At 42.3% G+C, this 21,426-nt stretch overlaps 1 protein-coding gene across 1 annotated transcript in view; it reads right to left on the reverse strand.

Annotated features, from left to right (window-relative positions):
• Positions 1-20,690, reverse strand: part of myripb (myosin VIIA and Rab interacting protein b) — a 159,774-nt gene extending 139,084 nt beyond the window's left edge. The window contains exons 1-2 of the mRNA XM_023972946.2: positions 20,299-20,690; positions 4,976-5,157 (exon numbers count right to left, since the gene is read on the reverse strand). Of these exons, the coding sequence (XP_023828714.1) occupies positions 4,976-5,085 (110 nt within the window). The 5' untranslated portion in view covers positions 5,086-5,157; positions 20,299-20,690. The remainder of the gene's footprint in view (positions 1-4,975; positions 5,158-20,298) is intronic.
• Between the last annotated feature and the right edge of the window lie 736 nt (positions 20,691-21,426).

The following is a 21,426-nucleotide window of genomic DNA, read 5'->3' on the forward strand; positions in this document are numbered from 1 at the left end:
TTAAGCAATCCATCTCTGACTGAGCTCTGGGGCTGAGACTCTGTTCCCCGTGCTGGTTTAATGAGACACACTCCAGCAGGCTGGCTACAGTGTCAGGTGGAAACAGGCCAGAGGTTGGACAGCTAATGCTGTGACTGTACATCATAATTGGGTCAAAATGAATGGAATGGAACGCATCATGATGCAACGGCTCACCGTGCTGTTTGATCAAGCGTTTTCAACGGAAACATACAGTAGGACTCAGCATGCCAATATTTAACAATGTTGACATACAGTAGCAATCCATTCTAAACAATTTAACTCATTGGCATTACAATCAGTGAGAGAACTCAGCTTCAGCAGTAGTAGTAGGAACACGTCGCACGTTTAAGAAGTCACTTCATTTCACTGTTGAGGTCAACCCGGGACTTACATTGCAGAACTTCATTTGTCCAGGAAAGCTGAGATTGTAGCCAGGTTTGATTACATGCACATCATTTGAATATTTACATTTTTCTGACAGGCCAGCACTTATCTGACAGAAGGTAATATCAATTAAGTTTCTAAACATTTCTTAGTAGACAACACGAGGGAAATTAAAATGGAGCATTCAAAGTGCCAGCTGAGACTTGTTAATTAGCCTTGTGAAGGATTCATGGGACACTTTATAACTCAGACGGGCTGGCGTCATTTAAAAAAGAAGAAACCAACGTCAGCCACGCATGGAGGGCAAAACCCCTGGGGGGTTTCGCCCTCGTTTGTTTGGGGGAAGACACTCTGAAACAACCAAATACCATCTGCTACTGTTTTCATAGGTACAATGGCTTTGTTATTATTAATGTAATGTTCACAACAGTACTTTCCTTACGACTGTGTTTCATATCAAAAGGAAAACAACAGGCTTTGTTTTCTGGTGTTATAACCTAGTCACTTGGAACATTGTGAAATGTGTAATTCTGGGTTGATCCTTCTTATCAAGCAGGTGCCCGGCTGCACGGCATAAATATGTCAATGCCGGTTGAATGAAAGCGTACACACACAAACACATTTTTATTAGCACACACACACATTCAGTGCATTCGGAAAGTTTTCAGACCCCTTGACTTTTTCCACTGTTACATTACAGCCTTATTCTAAAATATATATTTTTAAATCCCTCAATCAATCTACACACAATAGTCCATAACGACAAAGCAAAAACAGGTTGAGAAATGTTTGCATATTTGTGAAAAATAAAAAACTGAAATATCACATTTACATAAGTATTCAGACCCTTTACTCAGTACTTCATTGAAGCACCTTCTGCAGCGATTACAGCCTCAAGTCTTCTTGGGTATGACGCTACAAGCTTGGCACACCTGTATTTGGGGAGTTTCTACCATTCCTTCTCTGTAGATCCTCTCAAGCTCTGTCAGGTTGGATGGGGAGCACCGTTGCAGAGTTATTTTTAGGTCTCTCCAGAAATTCAAGTCCGGGCTCTGGCTGGGCCACTCAAGGACATTCAGAGACTTGTCCCGAAGCCACTCCTGCATTGTCTTGGCTGTGTGCTTAGGGTCGTTGTCCTGCTGGAAGTTGATCCTTCGCCCCAGTCTGAGGTCCTGAGCGCTCTGGAACAGGTTTTCATCAAGGATCTCGCTGTACTTTGCTCCGTTCATCTTTCTTTTGACTAGTCTCCCAGTCCCTGACATTTACATTTAAGTCATTTAGCAGACGCTCTTATCCAGAGCGACTTACAAATTGGAAAGTTCATACATATTCATCCTGGTCCCCCCGTGGGGAATGAACCCACAACCCTGGCGTTGCAAGCGCCATGCTCTACCAACTGAGCCACACGGGACCTGACGTTGAAAAACATCACCACAGCATGATACTGCCACCACCATGCTTCACCGAAGGGATGGTGCCAGGTTTCCTCCAGATGTGACACTTGGGATTCAGGCCAAAGAGTTCAATCTTGGTTTCATCAGATCAGAGAATCATGTTTCTCATGGTCAGTCTTTTAGGTGCATTTTGGCAAACTCCAAGCGGGCTGTCATGTACCTTTTACTGAGGAGTGGCTTCCGTCTGGCCACTCTACCATAAAGGCCTGATTGGTGGAGTGCTGCAAAGATGGTTGTCCTTCTGGAAGGTTCTCCCATCTCCACAGAGGAACTCTGGAGCTCTGTCAGAGTGACCATCGGGTTCTTGATCACCTCCTTGACCAAGGCCCTTCTCCCCTGATTGCTCTGTTTGGTGGGGTGGCCAGCTCTAGGAAAAGTATTGGTGGTTCTAAACTTCTTCCATTTAAGAATGGAGGCCACTGTGTTCTTGGGGACATTCAATGCTGCAAAAATGTTTTGGTACCCTTCCCCAGATCTGTGCCTCGACACAATCCTGTCTAGGAGCTCTACGGACAATTCCTTCGACCTCATGGCTTAATTTTTGCTCTGACATGCACTGTCAACTGTGGGACCTTATATAGACAGGTGTGTGCCTTTCCAAATCATGTCCAATCAATTGAATTTACCACAGGTAGACTCCAATCAAGTTATAGAAACAGCTCAAGGATGATCAATGGAAACGGGATGCACCTGAGCTCAATTGAGGCTCTGAATACTTATGTAAAGAAGGTATTTCAAATTTGAAATATGTATAAAAAAATTCAATGCAAATGTTTTCACTGTCATTATGGGGAATTGTGTGTAGATTGGATTTAATATAGATTTATTCATCATTTTAGAATAAGGCTGTAACAAAATGTGGAAAAAGTCAAAGGGTCTGAATACTTTCCGAATGCACTGTACATTTATACTAGCAGACACACAAAACCATATTTCTATGAACTGTCGTTGTGATTCTAATACAGCATAGACATCTGTGGATGATTGTCACGCAGATTACCACACCATTTTCTGCTTGAGTTGAAAATCCAAGTCGAATCAGAATCATTCATAATGTAAAACAGCCATGAAATGAGAGAACACACTTGTCCCAGTCTGTGTGATTGACTGTGCATGTGGTCTGCTTCTTGAGATGCATTGGCCTCAGTCATTGTGCCAAAGAAGTGGACCCCTGAGAATGAAATCACTGCCATTAAGACATTATTGTGCACTTGAACCTAACTGTATGGAGCTCCCAGCATTCCCTGCACTCAAACCAACCTCAACCGCAGTAGTGTGATAGACGTGACTGAATTTGAGCGGGTGTTCAGCACTGCTCAGAGAGCCCTCGACTGGGAACTATCGATTTCTCAAGAGCAAAGATTATTGCACACCGTTGATTCTGTTATGAAACAGAGAGAGAGTCTACAGAGAAACTAAACGTAATTACTTTTCGGAACAATAGAGACACCAAATCGAACAAAGAAAACAAAGGACGTTTCTCAATTTGTTGTCAGTGGGCTTCTAGTACATTCAAGACAGTTACACAGTCTTTCAAAACACTTTGCTCCAGATTGCGTCTCCAACAAAGATACCTTGATTATTTATTTCATGAGCCCCTGTATTGCCAATGAAAATGTGCATGTTTTCCCAGCCTTAAATCCATTTATCTTTTAAAATGGGGAGAAACACCAATATTGGCTCGAAATCGTTTTTTTTTTCAAAGGCTTCTTTGTTTTTGATCATTTGAAAGAGCTTGCAAGAGAGAAAATATTGTATTTCACAGTAATTCACGGAGAAGCGAGCCAGCTGTAGCCCAGTCTTGATTAGACGAGGCTCAAAACCTCTGCTGCCTGCTGTCTGGTCAATAATAATGTATCCTTGATTCAGCCCTACCCTCGTAAGCAGAGTGAATGTGAGATTACAGAGTCTGGCAACGCAAGATATAATAATGTTATTGTATAAACGACTGAAATAATTCCAATACAAATCATCCCATGGCAGGTCATCCCTGTGGTGTTCTGTAGTATGATAGGCCTATAAGATAAAACTGCCAAGAAGTGTAAAAAGCTACTGCAATACAGTGGAAAAACACTATTGGGCTCTTGATCAAACGTTGGGACAGGGGAGCATAATACTTTACCACAAAAAAAACTTCTGTAGGAAGTCAAACTTGACAACCCTCAAATATGTACACATATTTCCATATTCAGTTTGATAGATTTGTATAATCATTTCTGAATGGCTCGAGGCATCCACCGGGATCATCGCAACATAGGCTTGCTGATGCATCACAAACCAGACGGTCTGATCTGCCAATACGTTTGATGACAGTTCCCCACAGGAGACTGTCAACATCACAACACTGTATCCCCTAGCTGCAGCCTGTCACACAGAGAGAGGGGGAGAGATGGAGGGGKGGGGGGGGGGGGGGYGGAGAGGGAGTAAGACTGGGATGTATTCATCACGCCGACTCTGTCGTTTATTAAACGGAAGCAAACGGAACGAAACGGGGCGGGACCTACCTGAATTTTTCCAATGGAAAACTGTTGGTTTGCTCTGTTTTCTACCTTTTTTGTTCTTAAAAACGGTAAACGATTTCCGGAATGAATACGCCCCTGTTGTAGTTACAGCCTGTCAGAGGGTGAGGGATGGAGGTCGGGAGGAAATGTGAAGAGAGGGACAGAGGAGAAGGAGGAGAGGGAGGAAGCCTGTCGCATCTGACAGAAGGAACTGTCTCTCAGGGGTGTGTGAAGAAGAACAGCATTCTGAGGCACTCTGAGACCTGACCCCGAGACCCCTACAGTATCTGACATCCACACAGTCTGGCTAGGCGTAAGAGACAGTCACAACTGATTCCCTCTTTACATCCAGCAGCATCAGCACAACTATCTTTCCCCAAACTCAGAAAAAGTCAGGCAGGTATGTCACAGATTAGGATAGCACAGCTATCAGCAAAAACGTGTGTATTAAAGGGGTTCGTATACCAGGTAGAGTACTGGGGGCACCACATTTTTGTTAATTTTACAACTCGTGTTTTAAGTGGTAAATTGGTTTACACAGGAGTAAAATGTTACCAAATATCGTACATTTTCTCAAATATCTGAACAGCAAATCCCTCTTTTAACACAACTCACCTGAGCCTGTCCTCCTCCTTCTTCCTCAGCTTCATGTCCCTCTGCACCACCTTCAGCACGTGATCTGCCTCATTGTCCGTCAAGCCCGACAGGTCCAGCTTGCGCCCCATCTCTCCTGGCCTTGCCAACGCCACAGGGTACTGCTGCAGGGGGGCACTCGGGAGGCCGGGGCAGGGACAACCCTGCACAGGGGAGGAGGTAGAGGGGGTTTAGAGAGAGAAGTGGTGGAGACGGTCCATAACTGTGTCTATCAAGACTTTCTACATTAAATGTTCCAGCGGTTTTGTATTGTGTTATGTTGTACTGTTGTGTATTGATGACTAGGGATGCATGGAATCGGATGATATTAGCTAAAAATACCAACATCGGCCCGATGTCCAGTTTAACGCCAATGTGCAAAACCGATGTCAAAGCTGACCTGCATACCTATATAACGTAGGTAGATGACGTAATGACACCACGAAAAATATAGCCTAACCTAGCCCACAATGTCTGCTGTGTGGATCTATTTTGAAGTTTCAAAGGAAGATAACAAAAAGGCCATCTGCAACGTTTGTGCTGCTATTATTTCCCGAGGAGGGGAGAAAGTGAAATCCACAAACCTAACTACTCATTTGAAAGTGCATCACCCCCAGACGTTTAGCGACTACTTAGAACAAAAGCAGAAAAAAACTAAGCGCACACTTCCAACAACTAAACAAGTTCAAGTCGAGCAGTCATTTGAAAGAGTAAGAACATTTCAGCGAGACAACTCAAAGGCGAAATCCATTAAAGCCAAGATAATGGAATTCATTGCCCTTGACAATCAACCGTTCTCTGTCATGGATGATGTTGGCTTTCGCCGACTGGTCGAACACCTCGAGCCCCGGTACACACTACCAAGCAGGCACTATTTTTCAGATGTTGCCCTACCGGAGTTACACAGTATTGTTGAAACGTACATCCATGAGCTACTTGTCACTGCTATTAGCTTCACGACTGACATTTGGACCAGCGATGTCAGACCCATGAGTGTGCTGGTTCTCATACCGCTGCTGCCATTTTAATGGCATTTGAGAACATGTTTGAAACTTGTAAACATGAACACACTCCTAGCTCCATTCGAACAACTGACTTGAGAAATATGCTCATCAACTGCGTCTGCAGCAGACGTGATACCCTCTGTCATGGCATTGAAACGCCTGATCAACAAAATTGCCGACACAGACCGTGGTGTTGTAAAAGTTGCAAAAGTACACTACTAGAGGCTGTGAACAAGCGATTCGGTGGCATTCTCTCTGAGACTATTTACTGTGTCGCCACCATGCTCGGTACAAGGGCCGCTACGTCGATGCAGACAAGAAACAGGGTTTACGTGAAATGTTAGACACAGCTGGACAAGATGGAAACGGACACAGTGACAGTGCACACCGAGTAAGAGGACCCACAACAGAAGAGGTCTCTGACCTCCTCCCTATAGGTTGTCTCGTCGTTGTCGGTGATCAGGCCTACCACTGTTGTGTCGTCTGCAAACTTAATGATGGTGTTGGAGTCGTTGCTGGGCCATGGCAGTTGTGGGTGAACAGGGAGTACAGGAGGGGACTGAGCACGCACCCCTGGGGAGCTCCAGTGTTGAGGATAAAAGTCAGCTGTTTTCTGTCAACTTCAGATATAAATAAACAAATTTATCAAAAGGCATAGAAGGCAAGGGGTAAAAGTCTCATCGCTGAATTCCAACGCCGGCACCCAGGGTCAACCAGGTTATGCGCCCAGGTAGGACGCCAGGTGGCACCCTAGAGTGGGGGTAGTCCACCTTGATCTGTTTCACCGGTCTTTATGCTTGTCTCCACCCCTCTCCAGGTGTCGCCCATCTTCCCCATTATCCCCAGTGGATTTATACTGTGTTCTCTGTTTGTCTGTTGCCAGTTTTTGTTCGTTTGTTGTCAAGCCTACCAGCGGTTTTCCCCTTGCTCCTGTCTGTTTCTAGTTCCTGTTTTCTAGTTTTCCCAGTTTTGACCATTATGCTTGCCCTGAGTCTGCCTGCCATTCTGTACCTTTTAGACTCTGATCTGAATTACTGACCTCAACCTGCCCTTGACCTGTCGTTTTGCCTGCCTCCTGTTCTAGTTATAAACATGTGCTATTTTGACACACTTGCATCTGGGTCTTCCCTAAAACGTGATAATATCCTAGGCCTACTCTAAGCCACTATGAGCTTAGCGCTGCTTATGTTAAAATATAATGCATGTTAAAAGTGATATGACAAATCTTTACCAGGCAGGCTACTAGCCATAGACATCATATATGAAATTGGGATTATATTTGTATTTCTATGATTACACACCTAGACTATAAAAAAAAGTTGCGAACTTGGGTGTCCAGTACGTTAAGATTAATCTACTACTTTCCCCCGCGCATAAGGCACAAACTAACATACAGTGGGGAGAACAAGTATTTGATACACTGCTGATTTTGCAGGTTTTCCTACTTACAAAGCATGTAGAGGTCTGTAATTTTTATCATAGGTACACTTCAACTGTGAGAGACGGAATATAACAAAAATCCAGAAAATCACATTGTATGATTTTTAAGTAATTCATTTGCATTTTATTGCATGACATAAGTATTTGATCACCTACCAACAAGTAAGAATTCCGGCTCTCACAGACCTGTTAGTTTTTCTTTAAGAAGCCCTCCTGTTCTCCACTCATTACCTGTATTAACTCGCACTTGTTTGACATCGTTACCTGTATAAAAGACACCTGTCCACACACTCAATCAAACAGACTCCAACCTCTCCACAATGGCCAAGACCAGAGAGCTGTTAAGGACATCAGGGGTAAAATTGTAGACCTGCACAAGGCTGGGATGGGCTACAGGACAATAGGCAAGAAGCTTGGTGAGAAGGCAACCCCGTTTGGCGCAATTTTAGAAAATGGAAGAAGTTGAAGATGACAGTCAATCACCCTCGGTCTGGGCTCCATGCAAGATCTCACCTCGTGGGGCATCAATGATCATGGGAATGTGAGGGATCAGCCCAGAACTACACGGAAGGACCTGGTCAATGACCTGAAGAGAGCTGGGACCACAGTCTCAAAGAAAACCATTAGTAACACACTACGCCGTCATGGATTAAAATCCTGCAGCGCACGCAAGGTCCCCCTGCTCAAGCCAGCGCATGTCCAGGCGTCTGAAGTTTGCCAATGACCTCTGGATGATCCAGAGGAGGAATGGGAGAAGGTCATGTGGTCTGATGAGACAAAAATAGAGCTTTTTGCTCTAAACCTACTGCCGTGTTTGGAGGAATAGAAGGATGAGTACCACCCAAGAACACCATCCAACGTGAGCATGGAGGTGGAAACATCATTCTTTGGGGATGCTTTTCTGCAAAGGGGACAGGACGACTGCACCGTATTGAGGGGAGGATGGATGGGGCCATGTATCGCGAGATCTTGACCACAACCTCCTTCCCTCAGTAAGAGCATTGAAGATGGGTCGTGGCTGGGTCTTCCAGCATGACAACGACCCGAAACACACAGCCAGGGCAACTAAGGAGTGGCTCCGTAAGAAGCATCTCAAGGTCCTGGAGTGCCTAGCCAGTCTCCAGCTGACCCATAGAAAATCTTTGGAGGGAGCCGAAAGTCCGTATTGCCCAGCGACAGCCCCGAACCTGAAGGATCTGGAGAAGGTCTGTATGGAGGAGTGGGCCAAAATCTTGCTGCAGTGTGTGCAAACCTGGTCAAGAACTACAGGAAACGTATGATCTCTGTAATTGCAAACTAAGGTTTCTGTCAAATATGTCGTTCTGTCTTTTCTGATGTATCAAATACTTATGTCATGCAATAAAATGCAAATTAATTACTTAAAAATCATACAATGTGATTTTCTGGATTTTTGTTTTAGATTCCTTCTCTCACAGTTGAAGTGTACCTATGATAAAAATTACAGACCTCTACATGCTTTGTAAGTAGGAAAACCTGCAAAATTGTCAGTGTATCAAATACTTGTTCTCCCCACTGTACATGCACACAAACACACATTTCAATGAAGGAGTTCACACTGTATGTAGAGCACCCTCCTGAAAATATGTCCTTCAAATGCCAGTATTACACTGTGAAGCTAATCTATTCCCAGACAAACAAAAGTTCTGAATGTCACTGCAAACACGCACACACACTGCTCGACAGTGGTGTAAAGTACTTAAGTAAAAATACTTTAAAGTACAACTTAAGTAGTTTTTGGGGTATCTGTACTTTACTATTTATATTTTTGCCTACTTTTACTTCACTACATTCCTAAAGAAAATAATGTACTTTTTACTCCATACATTTTCCCTGACACCCAAAAGTACTGGTCCAACTCACACACTTATCAAGAGAACATCCCTGGTCATCCCTACTGCCTCTGATCTGGCAGACTCACTAAACACAAATGCTTCGTTTGTAAATTAATCTGAGTGTTGGAGTGTGCACCTGACTATCCGTCAATAAAAATACATTTTAAAAATAGTGCCATCTGGTTTGATTAATACAGGGAATTATAAATGGTTTATACTTTTACTATTGATACTTACAGTTGAAGTCGAAAGTTTACATAGACTCCAACATAAGTGTTTAAAACTTGTTTTTCAACCACTCCACAAATTTCTTGTTAACAAACTATAGTTTTGGCAAGTCGGTTAGGACATCTACTTTGTGCTTGACACAAGTAATTTTTCCAACAAATGTTTACAGATTATTTCACTGTATCACAATTCCAGTGGGTCAGAAGTTTACATACACTAAGTTGACTGTACCTTTAAACAGCTTGGAAAATTCCAGAAAATTATGTCATGACTTTAGAAGCTTCTGATAGGCTAATTGACATAATTTGAGTCATTTGGAGGTGTACCTGTGGATGTATTTCAAGGCCTACCTTCAAACTCAGTGCCTCTTTGCTTGACATCATGGGAAAATCAAAAGAAACCTCAGAAAAAAAGCATAATGTTGTGGGGGTGCTTTGCTGCAGGAGAGACTGGTGCACTTCACAAAATAGATTGCATCATGAGGGAGGAAAATTATGTGGATATATTGAAGCAACATCTCAAGACATCAATCAGGAAGTTAAAACTTGGTTGCAAATGGGTCTTCCAAATGGACAGTGACCCCAGTCATACTTCTAAAGTTGTGGCAAAACAGCTTAAGGTCATCAAAGTCAAAGTATTGGAGTGGCCATCACAAAGCCCTGACCTCAATCCTATAGAAAATTTGTGGGCAGAACTGAAAAAGTGTGTGCGAGCATGGAGGCCTACAAACCTGACTCAGTTACAKCAGCTCTGTCAGGAGGAATGGGCCAAAACTCACCCAACTTATTGTGGGAAGCTTGTGGGAGGCTACCCGAAGTGTTTGGTCCAAGTTAAACAATTTAAAGGCAATGCTACCAAATACTAATTGAGTGTATGTAAACTTCTGACCCACTGGGAATGTGATGAAATAAATAAAAACTGAAATAAATAATTCTCTCTACTCTTACTCTGACATTTCACATTCTTAAAATAAAGCGGTGATCCTAACTGACCTAAGACAGGGAATTTTTACTAGGATTAAATGTCAGGAATTGTGAAAAACTGAGTTTAAATGTATTTGGCTAAGGTGTATGTAAACTTCTGACTTCAACTGTAAGTACATTTTAGAAATTCCATTTACTTGTGATACTTAAATATATTTAAAACCAAATACTCAAATCGTATTTTACTCAGAGACTTTCAATTCTGAGTCATTTTCTAATAAGACATCTTTACTTTTACTCAAGTATGACAGTTTAGTACTTTTCCCACCAATGCTGCTCGACTTGGGCTGGAGCACACCGGTCGTGCGTTCCAGCACCTTAAATGATCTACTACTTGAGTTCCTGCACCTCTTATAGAATATTAGCATAAAAGCCCCTGCACCTAACACTGCACCAAATACCCAAGTTTCAGACTCCTAATTATCCTTACACCTCTGAAGACTAGCCACTTCCATAACACCCAAAAGTTGGTTTCTCCTTCCACCGATTGTAGGATAGAACCCCTACATTACTGGGGTGCTAATTATTTCATGAAATCAAGAGAAGGCCAAGTGTTTACTATATAAAAATGCTTTTATTTGTAAAAAAAAATATATATATATTTTTTTTTAAACAAAATTGGTCAAAAGTCCAATTATAAAATACAACATCTCTAATTAATTACAAATAAGTGTACAAGATAACATAACAAATACAAATCTAAAAGTAATTAAAAAGTTAAATTAAATAACCCAAAATACAATTGCACTGCATTGCCTGTTTTATCTGTTTTTATCATGACTTCTCAATACTGAGTTTCTACTTCTTATCATTAAAGATTTTCTGACTTACATGTACACACTCAGAAACAGGCCATTTTAAGCAGTGTGAATATAGCTTAAAACAGTACTGGCACCCAAAATGAGTACCGGCACCTATTGCTAAGTCAAGCACAGTGAATGGAGAAAAAAAAATACTTCCAATACCTCCATCTCCTAATGTCCACAGTGGGAAAGTGTCCTGGCATTTTCTATTGTATATCCCACTCTGAAGGTTGCAATACCATGCTGTTCTTTCCTTGTATTTCTGCCTGATTGGAACCTGCTTTCTGAACACAAATTTTCTGAGTCCTGTTCAGATGCACATGTGTGGCTTCAAGGCACCCCGTGGTACAATACCTGTGTCCCTCCTGATAAAAAAAGAATCGTGGTGATGACAGAGAGAGCAAGGGGAGAATACAGTCCAAGGCCATCAATCGTCCTACCCCTGGCTCTGGACTTCCTCTAGCTGATTGCTCGGTCTCTGACGTACAGACGGAGAAAAGAACAGCGCTATTTGGTCTATTGTACTGTATCTGCCTTGGGGAGGGCCATATAGGTAGGTAGGTAGGTAGGTAGTACAGTCGTAGGCTGCATCCCAAATGGCACCCTATTCCCTACATAGTGCACTCCTTTTGACCAGGGCCCAAAATACAATTACTGTATAGACTAGAGGGAAAATGCATCATTACTCACAACCCACAGGGGGAGGCAATTATTCAGTCCTGCTTTTTGTAGCCATGTCAAGGACAGTGGGTGGAGGGCATCAATTACGCCAGTGTGTGTGTTTGAGTGTGTGCGTGTGTCAGTGCGCATCTGCTCGCCGCGGTGACTCAGAGATTTAGGCTCCGTGGAAGCCACCGTTCACACTCCCCACAAGACTGTTTCCATTGATGATGCATTCCTGAATCCAGCAGCACAGTGGGATGTGTGAGTTACACACAGTTTGCGTCCCAAATGGGTCAAAAGTAGTGCACTATGTAGGGAATAGGGTGCCATTTCAAATCAAAGTTTATTTGTCACGTGCGCCGAATACAACAGGTGTAGATCTTACAGTGAAATGCTTACTTACAGGCCCCAACCAATAGTGCGAAAAAAAGGTATATGTGTGTGTGTAAGTAAAGAAATAAAACAACAGTAAAAAGACATTTGAAAATAAGAGTAGCTAGGCAGACACCGGTTTGTCAGGCTGATTGAGGTAGTATGTACATGTAGGTATGGTTAAAGTGACTATGCATATGGTGAACAGAGAGTAGCAGTAGTGTAAAAAAGAGGGGTTGGCGGGTGGTGGGACACAATGCAGATAGCCCGGTTAGCCAATGTGCGGAAGCACTGGTTGGTCGGCCCAATTGAGGTAGTATGTACATGAATGTATAGTTAAAGTGACTATGCATATAAGATAAACAGAGAGTAGCAGCAGCGTAAAAGAGGGGTTGGGGGGGGCCACACAATGCAAATAGTCCGGGTAACCATTTGGTTACCTGTTCAGGAGTCTTATGGCTTGGGGATAAAAACTGTTGAGAAGCCTTTTTGTTCTAGACTTGCCACTCCGGTACCGCTTGCCATGCGGTAGTAGAGAGAACAGTCTATGGCTGGGGTCTTTGACAATTTTTAGGGCCTTCCTCTGACACCGCCTGGTGTAGAGGTCCTGGATGGCAGGCAGCTTTGCCCCAGTGATGTACTGGGCCGTACGCACTACCCTCTGAAGTGCCTTGCGGTCGGAGGCCGAGCAATTGCCGTACCAGGCAGTGATGCAACCGGTCAGGATGCTCTCGATGGTGCAGCTGTAAAACCTTTCGAGGATCTGAGGACCCATGCCAAATCTTTTCAGTCTCCTAAGGGGGAATAGGTTTTGTCGTGCCCTCTTCACGACTGTCTTGGTGTGCTTGGACCATGTTAGATTGTTGGTGATGTAGACGCCAAGGAACTTGAAGTGCTCAACCTGCTCCACTACAGCTTCCCTTTGTAGTCTGTAATGGTTTGCAAGCCCTGCCACATCCGACGAGCGTCAAAGTCGGTGTAGTACGATTTCATCTTAGTCCTGTATTGATGCTTTGCCTGTTTGATGGTTCGTCGGAGGGCATAGGGGGATTTCTTATAAGCTTCCGGGTTAGAGTCCCGCTCCTTGAAAGCGGCAGCTCTACCCTTTAGCTAATGTGTTGTATTGGATTTGCCCCAAACATAACACTTTGTATTCAGGACAAAAAGCTTAATTGCTTTGCCACATTTTCTGCGGTATTAATTCAGTGCCTTGTTGCAAACAGGATGCATGTTTTGGAATATTTTTATTCCATACAGACTTCCTAATTTTCACTCTGTCAATCAGGTTAGTATTGTGGAGTAACTACAATGTTGTTGAGCCATCCTCAGTTTTTTTCCTATCACAGCCATTAAACTCTGTAACTGTTTTAAAGTCACCATTGGCCTCATGGTGAAATCCCTGAGAGGTTTCCTTCCTTCAATTGAGTTAGGAAGGATGCCTGTATCTTAGTAGTGACTGTAAGGGGTGCGTAACCGGTGGCAGGGAAGTCAGACGCAGGAGAGCAGAACTAAGTAATAGCCGAAGCAGTTTAATAGCAAAACCAACGGCATAAAGAGTAACAAGTCATGGGTACAAAACCTGTCGCGCACCAGTCAACATGTGCACAAGCACTTACAATAAACAATCCCACACAAAGACATGGGGGGGAACAGAGGGTTAAATACACAACAAGTAATTGAGGGAATTGAAACCAGGTGTGAGGAAAAACAAGACAAAACAAAAAATGGATCGATGATGGCTAGAAGACCGGCGAGGCTGACCGCCGCCCGAACAAGGAGAGGACCCGACTTCGGCGGAAGTCGTGATAGTGACTGGGTGTATTGATACACCATCCAAAGTGTAATTAATAATTTCATCATGCTCAACGGGGAATTCAATGTCGGCTTTTTTTCATTTTTACCCATCTACCAATAGGTGCCATTCTTTGCGAGACATTGGAAAACCTCCCTGATCTTTGAGGTTGAATCTGTGTTTGAAATTCACTGCACTGAGGGACCTTACAGATAATTGTAGGTATGGCGTACAGAGATGAATGAGGTAGTCGTTCAAAAATCTTGTTAAACACCGTTATTGCACACAGAGTGAGTCCATTTATGCTTGCCATAACAACGGTGTTGAAGACATTTCAGATTCTTCATTTTTCATTCATTTGTAAATATTTTGAAATAATAATTACACTTTGACATTATGGGGTATTGTGAGTAGGCCAGTCACAAAAATAATACTTATGTATATTAGATATTTCTGTATTTAATTTTCAATAAATTTGCAAAAATGTCTAAAACCATGTTTTCACGTTGTTGTTATGCGTTGTTCTGTGTAGATGAGTGAGAAAAACAAAACAATTCAATCATTTTAAATTCAGGATGTAACACAACAAAATGTTTTTAAAAAGTCAAGGGGTGTGAGTACTTTCTGAAAGCACTGTATTTAACAAAACTGAGGGAGATTTGACTGTAATTCTGTTAACAATCTTTGCATCTACACAGTTCTTCCATTATTTGTTTTTGTGAAATGATCTGCGTAAATAGTTAAAAGTAGTCCTTGGGCATAGAGTTCTATGTTTTTTTTAAACTTGAAATAAAATGGTTTTGGTTTCACATAAAGAACCAGTCAAAAGTTTGGACACATCTACTCATTCATGGGGTTTTTAAAAAAAATTTTTTAACAATTTTCTCCATTGTAGAATAATTGTGAAGACATCAAAACGATGAAATCATGTAGTAAACAAAACAAAGTGCTAAACAAATCAAAATATATTTCAGATTTTATATTCTTCAAAGTAGCCACCCTTTGCCTTGATGACAGCTTTTCACACTCTTGGCAATCTCAACCAGCTTCACCTGGAATGCTTTTCCAACAGTCTTGAAGGAGTTCCCACATATGCTGAGCACTTGTTGGCTGCTTTTCCTTCACTCTGCGGTCCAACTCATCCCAAACCATCTCAAAAGGTTGGGTGATTGTGGAGGCCAGGTCAACTGATGCAGCAGTCCATCACTCTCCTTCTTGGTCAAATAGCCCTTACACAGCCTGGAAGTGTGTTTTGGGGCATTGTCCTGTTGAAAAACAAATGGTAGTCCTACTAAGTGCAAACCAGATGGGATGGCGTATCGCTGCAGAATGCAGTGGTAGCCATGCTGGTTAAGTATGCCTTGAATTCTAAATAAATCACAGACAGTTTCAACAGCAAAGCACCCCCACACCATCACACCTTCTCCTCCTCCATGCTTCACGGTGGGAACCACACATGCGGAGGTCATCTGTTCACCTACTCCGCGTCTCACAAAGACACAGCGCTTGGAACCAAAAATCTCAAATTTGGACTCATCATACCAAAGGACAGATTTCCACCGGTTAAAGGTCCATTGTTTTTGTTTCTTGGCCCAAGCAAGTCTCTTCTTATTATTGGTGTCCTTTAGTAGTGGTGTCTTTGCAGCAATTGGACCATGAAGGCCTGATTCACGCAGTCTGCTCTGAACAGTTTGATGTTGAGATGTCTGTTACTTGAACTCTGTGAAGCATTTATTTGGGCTGCGATTTCTGAGGCTGGTAACTCTAACTTATCCTCTACAGCAGAGGTAACTCTGGGTCTTCCTTTCCTGTGGCGGTCCTCATGAGAGCCAGTTTCATCATAGCGCTTGATAGTTTCTGCGACTGCACTTGAAGAAACTTTAAAGTTATTGATATTTGATATATTTACTGACCTTCATGTCTTAAAGTAATGATGGACTGTTGTTTCTCTTTGCTTATTTGAGCCATTCTTGCCATAATATGGACTTGGTATTTTACCCAATAGGGCTATCTTCTGTATACCACCCCTACCTTGTCAACACTACTGATTGGCTCAAACGCATTAAGAACGAAAGAAATTCCACAAATTAACAAGGCACACCTGTTAATTGAAATGGATTCCAGGTGACTAACTCATGAAGTTGGTTGAGAGAATGTCAAGAGTGTGCAAAGCTGTCATCAAGGCAAAGGGTGGCTAATTTTGAAGAATCTCAAATATAAAATATATTTTGATTTGTTTAACACTTTTTTGGTTACTACATTATTCCATGTGTTATTTCATAGTTTCTATGTCTTCACTATTATTCTATAATGTAGAAAATAGTGAAAATAAAGAAAAACCCTGGAATGATTCCTTTACTGTGGAATTGCCCTAGTTTTACATCACCAATACATGGATAGCCTAACCCGAACTAATGAGTCATCAACACAGACACCATCAATCCCACAATGCAACTCCTCATTGGGGGGTTCACGTTTTTTTCCCTTGACATGGTAAAAAAAACTCAAGCCTAGATTGCTAACTTTTTTCTAATTGGCAGACAGAAACTAGAGTCCATGAGAACTTGGTCTAATAGAATTGCACCGATTGGCCTACAGGGGGCACTGTTATAAGCATTCTCACTTAAAAACCATTCTCACATATCCACCGCCCCGTTTGACAGAGACTTGAAACTTTGTATGTACATGTCTTTACTCATGCTGAAAAAATGTGGCTTCTTTTTTGAAAACCTTTCCCAATAACAACACATTCAGTACGTAGGCCCTTGGTATATTTCTTAATTTAGTTTGAGAAAAGATAAGGGATTGGTTTAGAGATGGCTGAGAAATGTATAAGTCAGGAAATCTGATTTTGTGTGTCCATTTAAACCCTTTGAAAAACCACTTCACAATGGCCTATCAACTTGAAACGGTTTAGGGTATCAAAGACATTACCACGATACACCATGTTAACTTTGGCATTGATATCTTAAAAAAGAAGGCAACTATTAATGATTCACTTTTTGGACTATGTAACGCTAATGCTTAAAATATTCCTAACAAATCTGACTAAAAGTTAGATTCACTCTAAATTTGTTTTTTGGACTCATCACAATAATAATCATAGATGTATTTTATATTGCGCTTGTCATTACAAAGAGAATCTAAAAGACGCTGTAAAAACAACAAAAAATGAATGTAGAGATTTGGCAGGTCTTGGGTGATGGTATTCCACAGCTTCAGATGATAAGGTGTTGTTCAGCCAGTCAGACAAATCAACAATCTGATTTTACATGTCCATTTAAACCACTGTAAATCCACTCCACAGTGGCCTATCAACTTGAAACTTGTCATCGCTATCATGGACATCACTAAGATTAACCACATTGAATTTGGTATTGATATAAAAAAAGGAAACCATTCACAACTCATTATTTGCATATGTAACGCTAATGCTCAAAATCATCCGCAATCCTCATCTCCTCATGAACCATGAGCCAGATTCACTCTAGATTTTGTATTTAGACTCATGATTGCACAAAGGAAGACAGTTCCTACATGATAGGCTTGCTTTGTTATCCAACTGATCTTGTGTCCTTTCGGTCATCCTGTGAACCCCGTTCATTGCTGCTCGCAGCTATATTTATCTAGTGTTTCAATTGATGCTTTCTCTTTAAGTAAACAAACAATGCTAGTTGTTGTTCAGCCTTGACTTCACTGGCCTTTGTGTGTGTGACTAAATGAGAGACAATAATAACAACATGTGTATTGAGAGCATATGTATTGAATAGATACAGTATGTAACAGCAACATACAGGCCAGGATTGTGGATACCGGATGGAACTGGGTCAGACTGAAGAACATCTCAGCTGAGGATGTCCAAGGTTAGGAGTGTATGCTATTCTTCAGAGACAGAAACCGACACACTCAAATGGAAATTCACACATACATCGACACGGGTACATCCATCCACCCACCCACCCACACACGATATTATGCAGACCTACTAACACATTGTGACATGAAACCACACACTGACAACCTTATTGTATGTTGGCTAGGCTGTCTGTTACATACAGTAATGGTGTCAATGCAACCCAGCTAGGGCTCCACAGCAGATTAATGCATAACAAGCAGGCCTGTGAGCTCAAAGGGCAGGGGCAGCCAAGCACTAAATTAACTGCTTGTTTTAGCCTCTCGGAGACTAGCTTAAGGATCAGTGCTTACCCTCAACCAGAAGGGAGAGAACAGCTCTCACTATCTGCATCCGCAATGACACCCTTACTGTAAATAGTGCACTACTTTAGACAAGGGCCCAAAGGGCTCTGGTCAAAATAAGTGCAATATGGAGGGTAATATAGTGCCATTTGTTACGCATCCACTGAGTGAGAAGGAAATTTGAATTCTAAAATGTATCTTATGAATAAAATGAAAGGACTTAGCCACTTGAAGTTTATCCATTGGCCTATGATGTGTGACGAATAGCAAGGTTCTGTGCTTTCAGGGTTAATGCTGGAGATAGAGGGTGTGAAAACAACTGAATAGATAGATGGCACCCTATTCCCTATATAGTGCACTACTTTTCACCAGAGCCAAGCACTATGGGAATTAGGGTGCTATTTCGGACCTATTCTGGGCCCTGTACGTCGGAACGCAGGTTTCAGGTTGGGAAGAACACCTGATCATTTGTCACTGTCTTACATCGTATCACACCCTGCGCATTCCTCCCAATTACCACCCTCTATAGTCGGCAGCAAGGTGAGAATAAGCTGCATTGTATTCGCAACCTTCTCGCACCGCAGTATCCAACGGTTTCTGTGAATAAACTACTGTGTAACTGCTGATGACATCCTTTGACACAAAAACACCTTTCACCAAATACATGTGAATTAAAAAGGAGACAGGATCGTAGAATGTTAACATCAACATAACACACCATACAGGTGTATAATAGCCTATAATACACATTGATAGCCTATCAGATGTACACAATGTGGCATATTGATGTTAATTATTGTGAGTAGCCAATTGTTAACCTAGAGTAGGATATTGTTGAATTTAAAGACAATATCTCGCCAATCAAAGATAGACATAGACAGGTGCAGTAGTATAATAAGGCCTGTTTTTTTAATGTGTCCATAAGATAATAACACTTAGCATTTTGCAGTCTGTATTGTCATACATTGTCACACATCACCTTGCTGACCAACAGGTGAGAACAATGGCATCACTAAGTCTAGGCATCACAGATACCACTGTCTGCAGCCAACTCTCAGTATGCATGCTTGCTTTGCTTATATTAAGGCTCCAAAGTATACATAATGGGATATAATATTACATTAGTAATATAACTTCCACCAGTCCCCCAGTCCAGACACGCCCCCTGAAGGTATGACTGCAAGCGGTCACTTTTTGGCAGCCTGACACACATCACATTCTTCCACTGATCTAAATCCCCCCCAATCCGCTCTCGTGACTCACTCTCACGCGTATGCATTCATTGCCATGGTTTTGACCTAGGCTACACCTCCTTGCACCGTCAGAGGCATCCAAACACTTGTTTACAATTACCTATATTAGCCTGCATATTACCGCTGCATCATGCATCCTGAAATTGACCATGTTGTGCCTGATATGTCGCATTTACACCGATTGCCAGGTCTCTTTATGCATGTTGCATGAATGAGATTAGATGTATATGGCTATAACTACATTGACATTTAAATCAGGGTGTAATCTACGCAATCTTGTTTTGTCAGATCGAACCTCGTGAATTCAATTGCTGCAGTGCAGCTATCCATCCATTGAAACACATTATCAATGGCATGCATCAACATCAGTGAACAACATGCATAACAGGTGGCGTTGATAAACGAATGTGGTGAGGGGATTGCGGTCCCCGCTATGTGGTGTCGCCTTTATCAGAAAACAGGCTAAAAACAGGCTAATGAATAAAAAAACATGTCATATCTGTCCATATGGATAGGCTATAACGAGGTAAACAAACGTATAGATAGGCCTATCATGCAAGGTAGCCTCTGTCTATCTATTTCTCAACAAGGACAAAGTTCATTTCAATCTTGAATCTGGGCATTCTTAATTTTGGTGAATGCTACTTGCGATCATATCGCAAAGGTAGACTATAATAACTGAAAAAGGAGAAATTGAATTGATAATCGATCACTTACACGAGATCAATGGGCGCCGGATGACCGCCAGCTACAGACTCCAAATAGAGCGCTCTCCCAGACACACAGCGTGGGAGGATGCGTTCAGATAAGTGCACAAGGGTAACCTTCCTTCAGATATGTCTCTCAGATACTTTGACTGCCTTGCCTTCAGGTTATTGTCCCTACGCAGCGGTTGCAGCATGCACCGTTGAAGAGTCACGAGGTTTGAATTACAGTGAGAGGGCGCAGACCCGCTGAGGTGAGAATTTACATATATTTGTTCTCCTTGTGTTTCAAAAATATCTGGGTAGCAATTAACTGGAAAGATAACAAGGCGCACCTCGTTCTCGGTGTCTCTGTCATGCAACGCAGTGAGATCCAGCTGCTGATTCCATCCTCTTGTCAGCACCTGGGCATGCTGTGAGATAGCCAATCAGAGAGCCTCAAGCCGACACCGGTACTCGAGGAGGCAGCGCGAGCCCTGCAAAGGCAGAATTAACTCGCGCGGGGAGTTCATTCATAACGCTACTGGCACTCTGTTGAGATGTGCGTGAAGAGACAAAGGCATGGTAAACTAATTAGACATGCAGTATCTCTTTGTCTCTCTTGCTGCCCGCTGGATCAAAGAACTCAATTAACACGAAATGAATATACAATTCTGCTGTGTAGGCTGGATGGTGAGCTGATAACATTCATTGGACTTTGCTTTAGAAATCAAGGGGGGCAGTGCATATTCTCCATTCAAATGCAAATTAAGCCTGTTCTTTAAAGACCCTATTTCTATCTAGTTTACCATTCTGCCATGCATGCAACCCTGAACAAACTGATGAGTAGGCTATAGAAAATTTGAAACTTTCATATTGTAGCAACCCGCCACAGTTGGCGGAGTGGCGTGGAGGGGGGTTGGGCAGGGGGATGGAGCATTGGAATTTAAGACCAGGATTAGCCATTGTTCTCTCTCTTACGTCTGGGCTTCACAAGAGAAGGTCACGGTTGGCTTGTGGGGTATCTTTCGTTTATTTGGCGTGGGCTACGGCCAAACAGTAGCCTGTGTAAAGTTGGGTTAATAAACCGTCAATTCGTAAACTCAACCCTCTGGACAATTGTTCCTTTATGATCTAGTCAGGTCATTACAATATTATGCAA

The sequence above is a fragment of the Salvelinus sp. IW2-2015 genome, linkage group LG27 (assembly GCF_002910315.2).
Source record: "Salvelinus sp. IW2-2015 linkage group LG27, ASM291031v2, whole genome shotgun sequence".
Lineage (NCBI taxonomy): Eukaryota > Metazoa > Chordata > Actinopteri > Salmoniformes > Salmonidae > Salvelinus > Salvelinus sp. IW2-2015.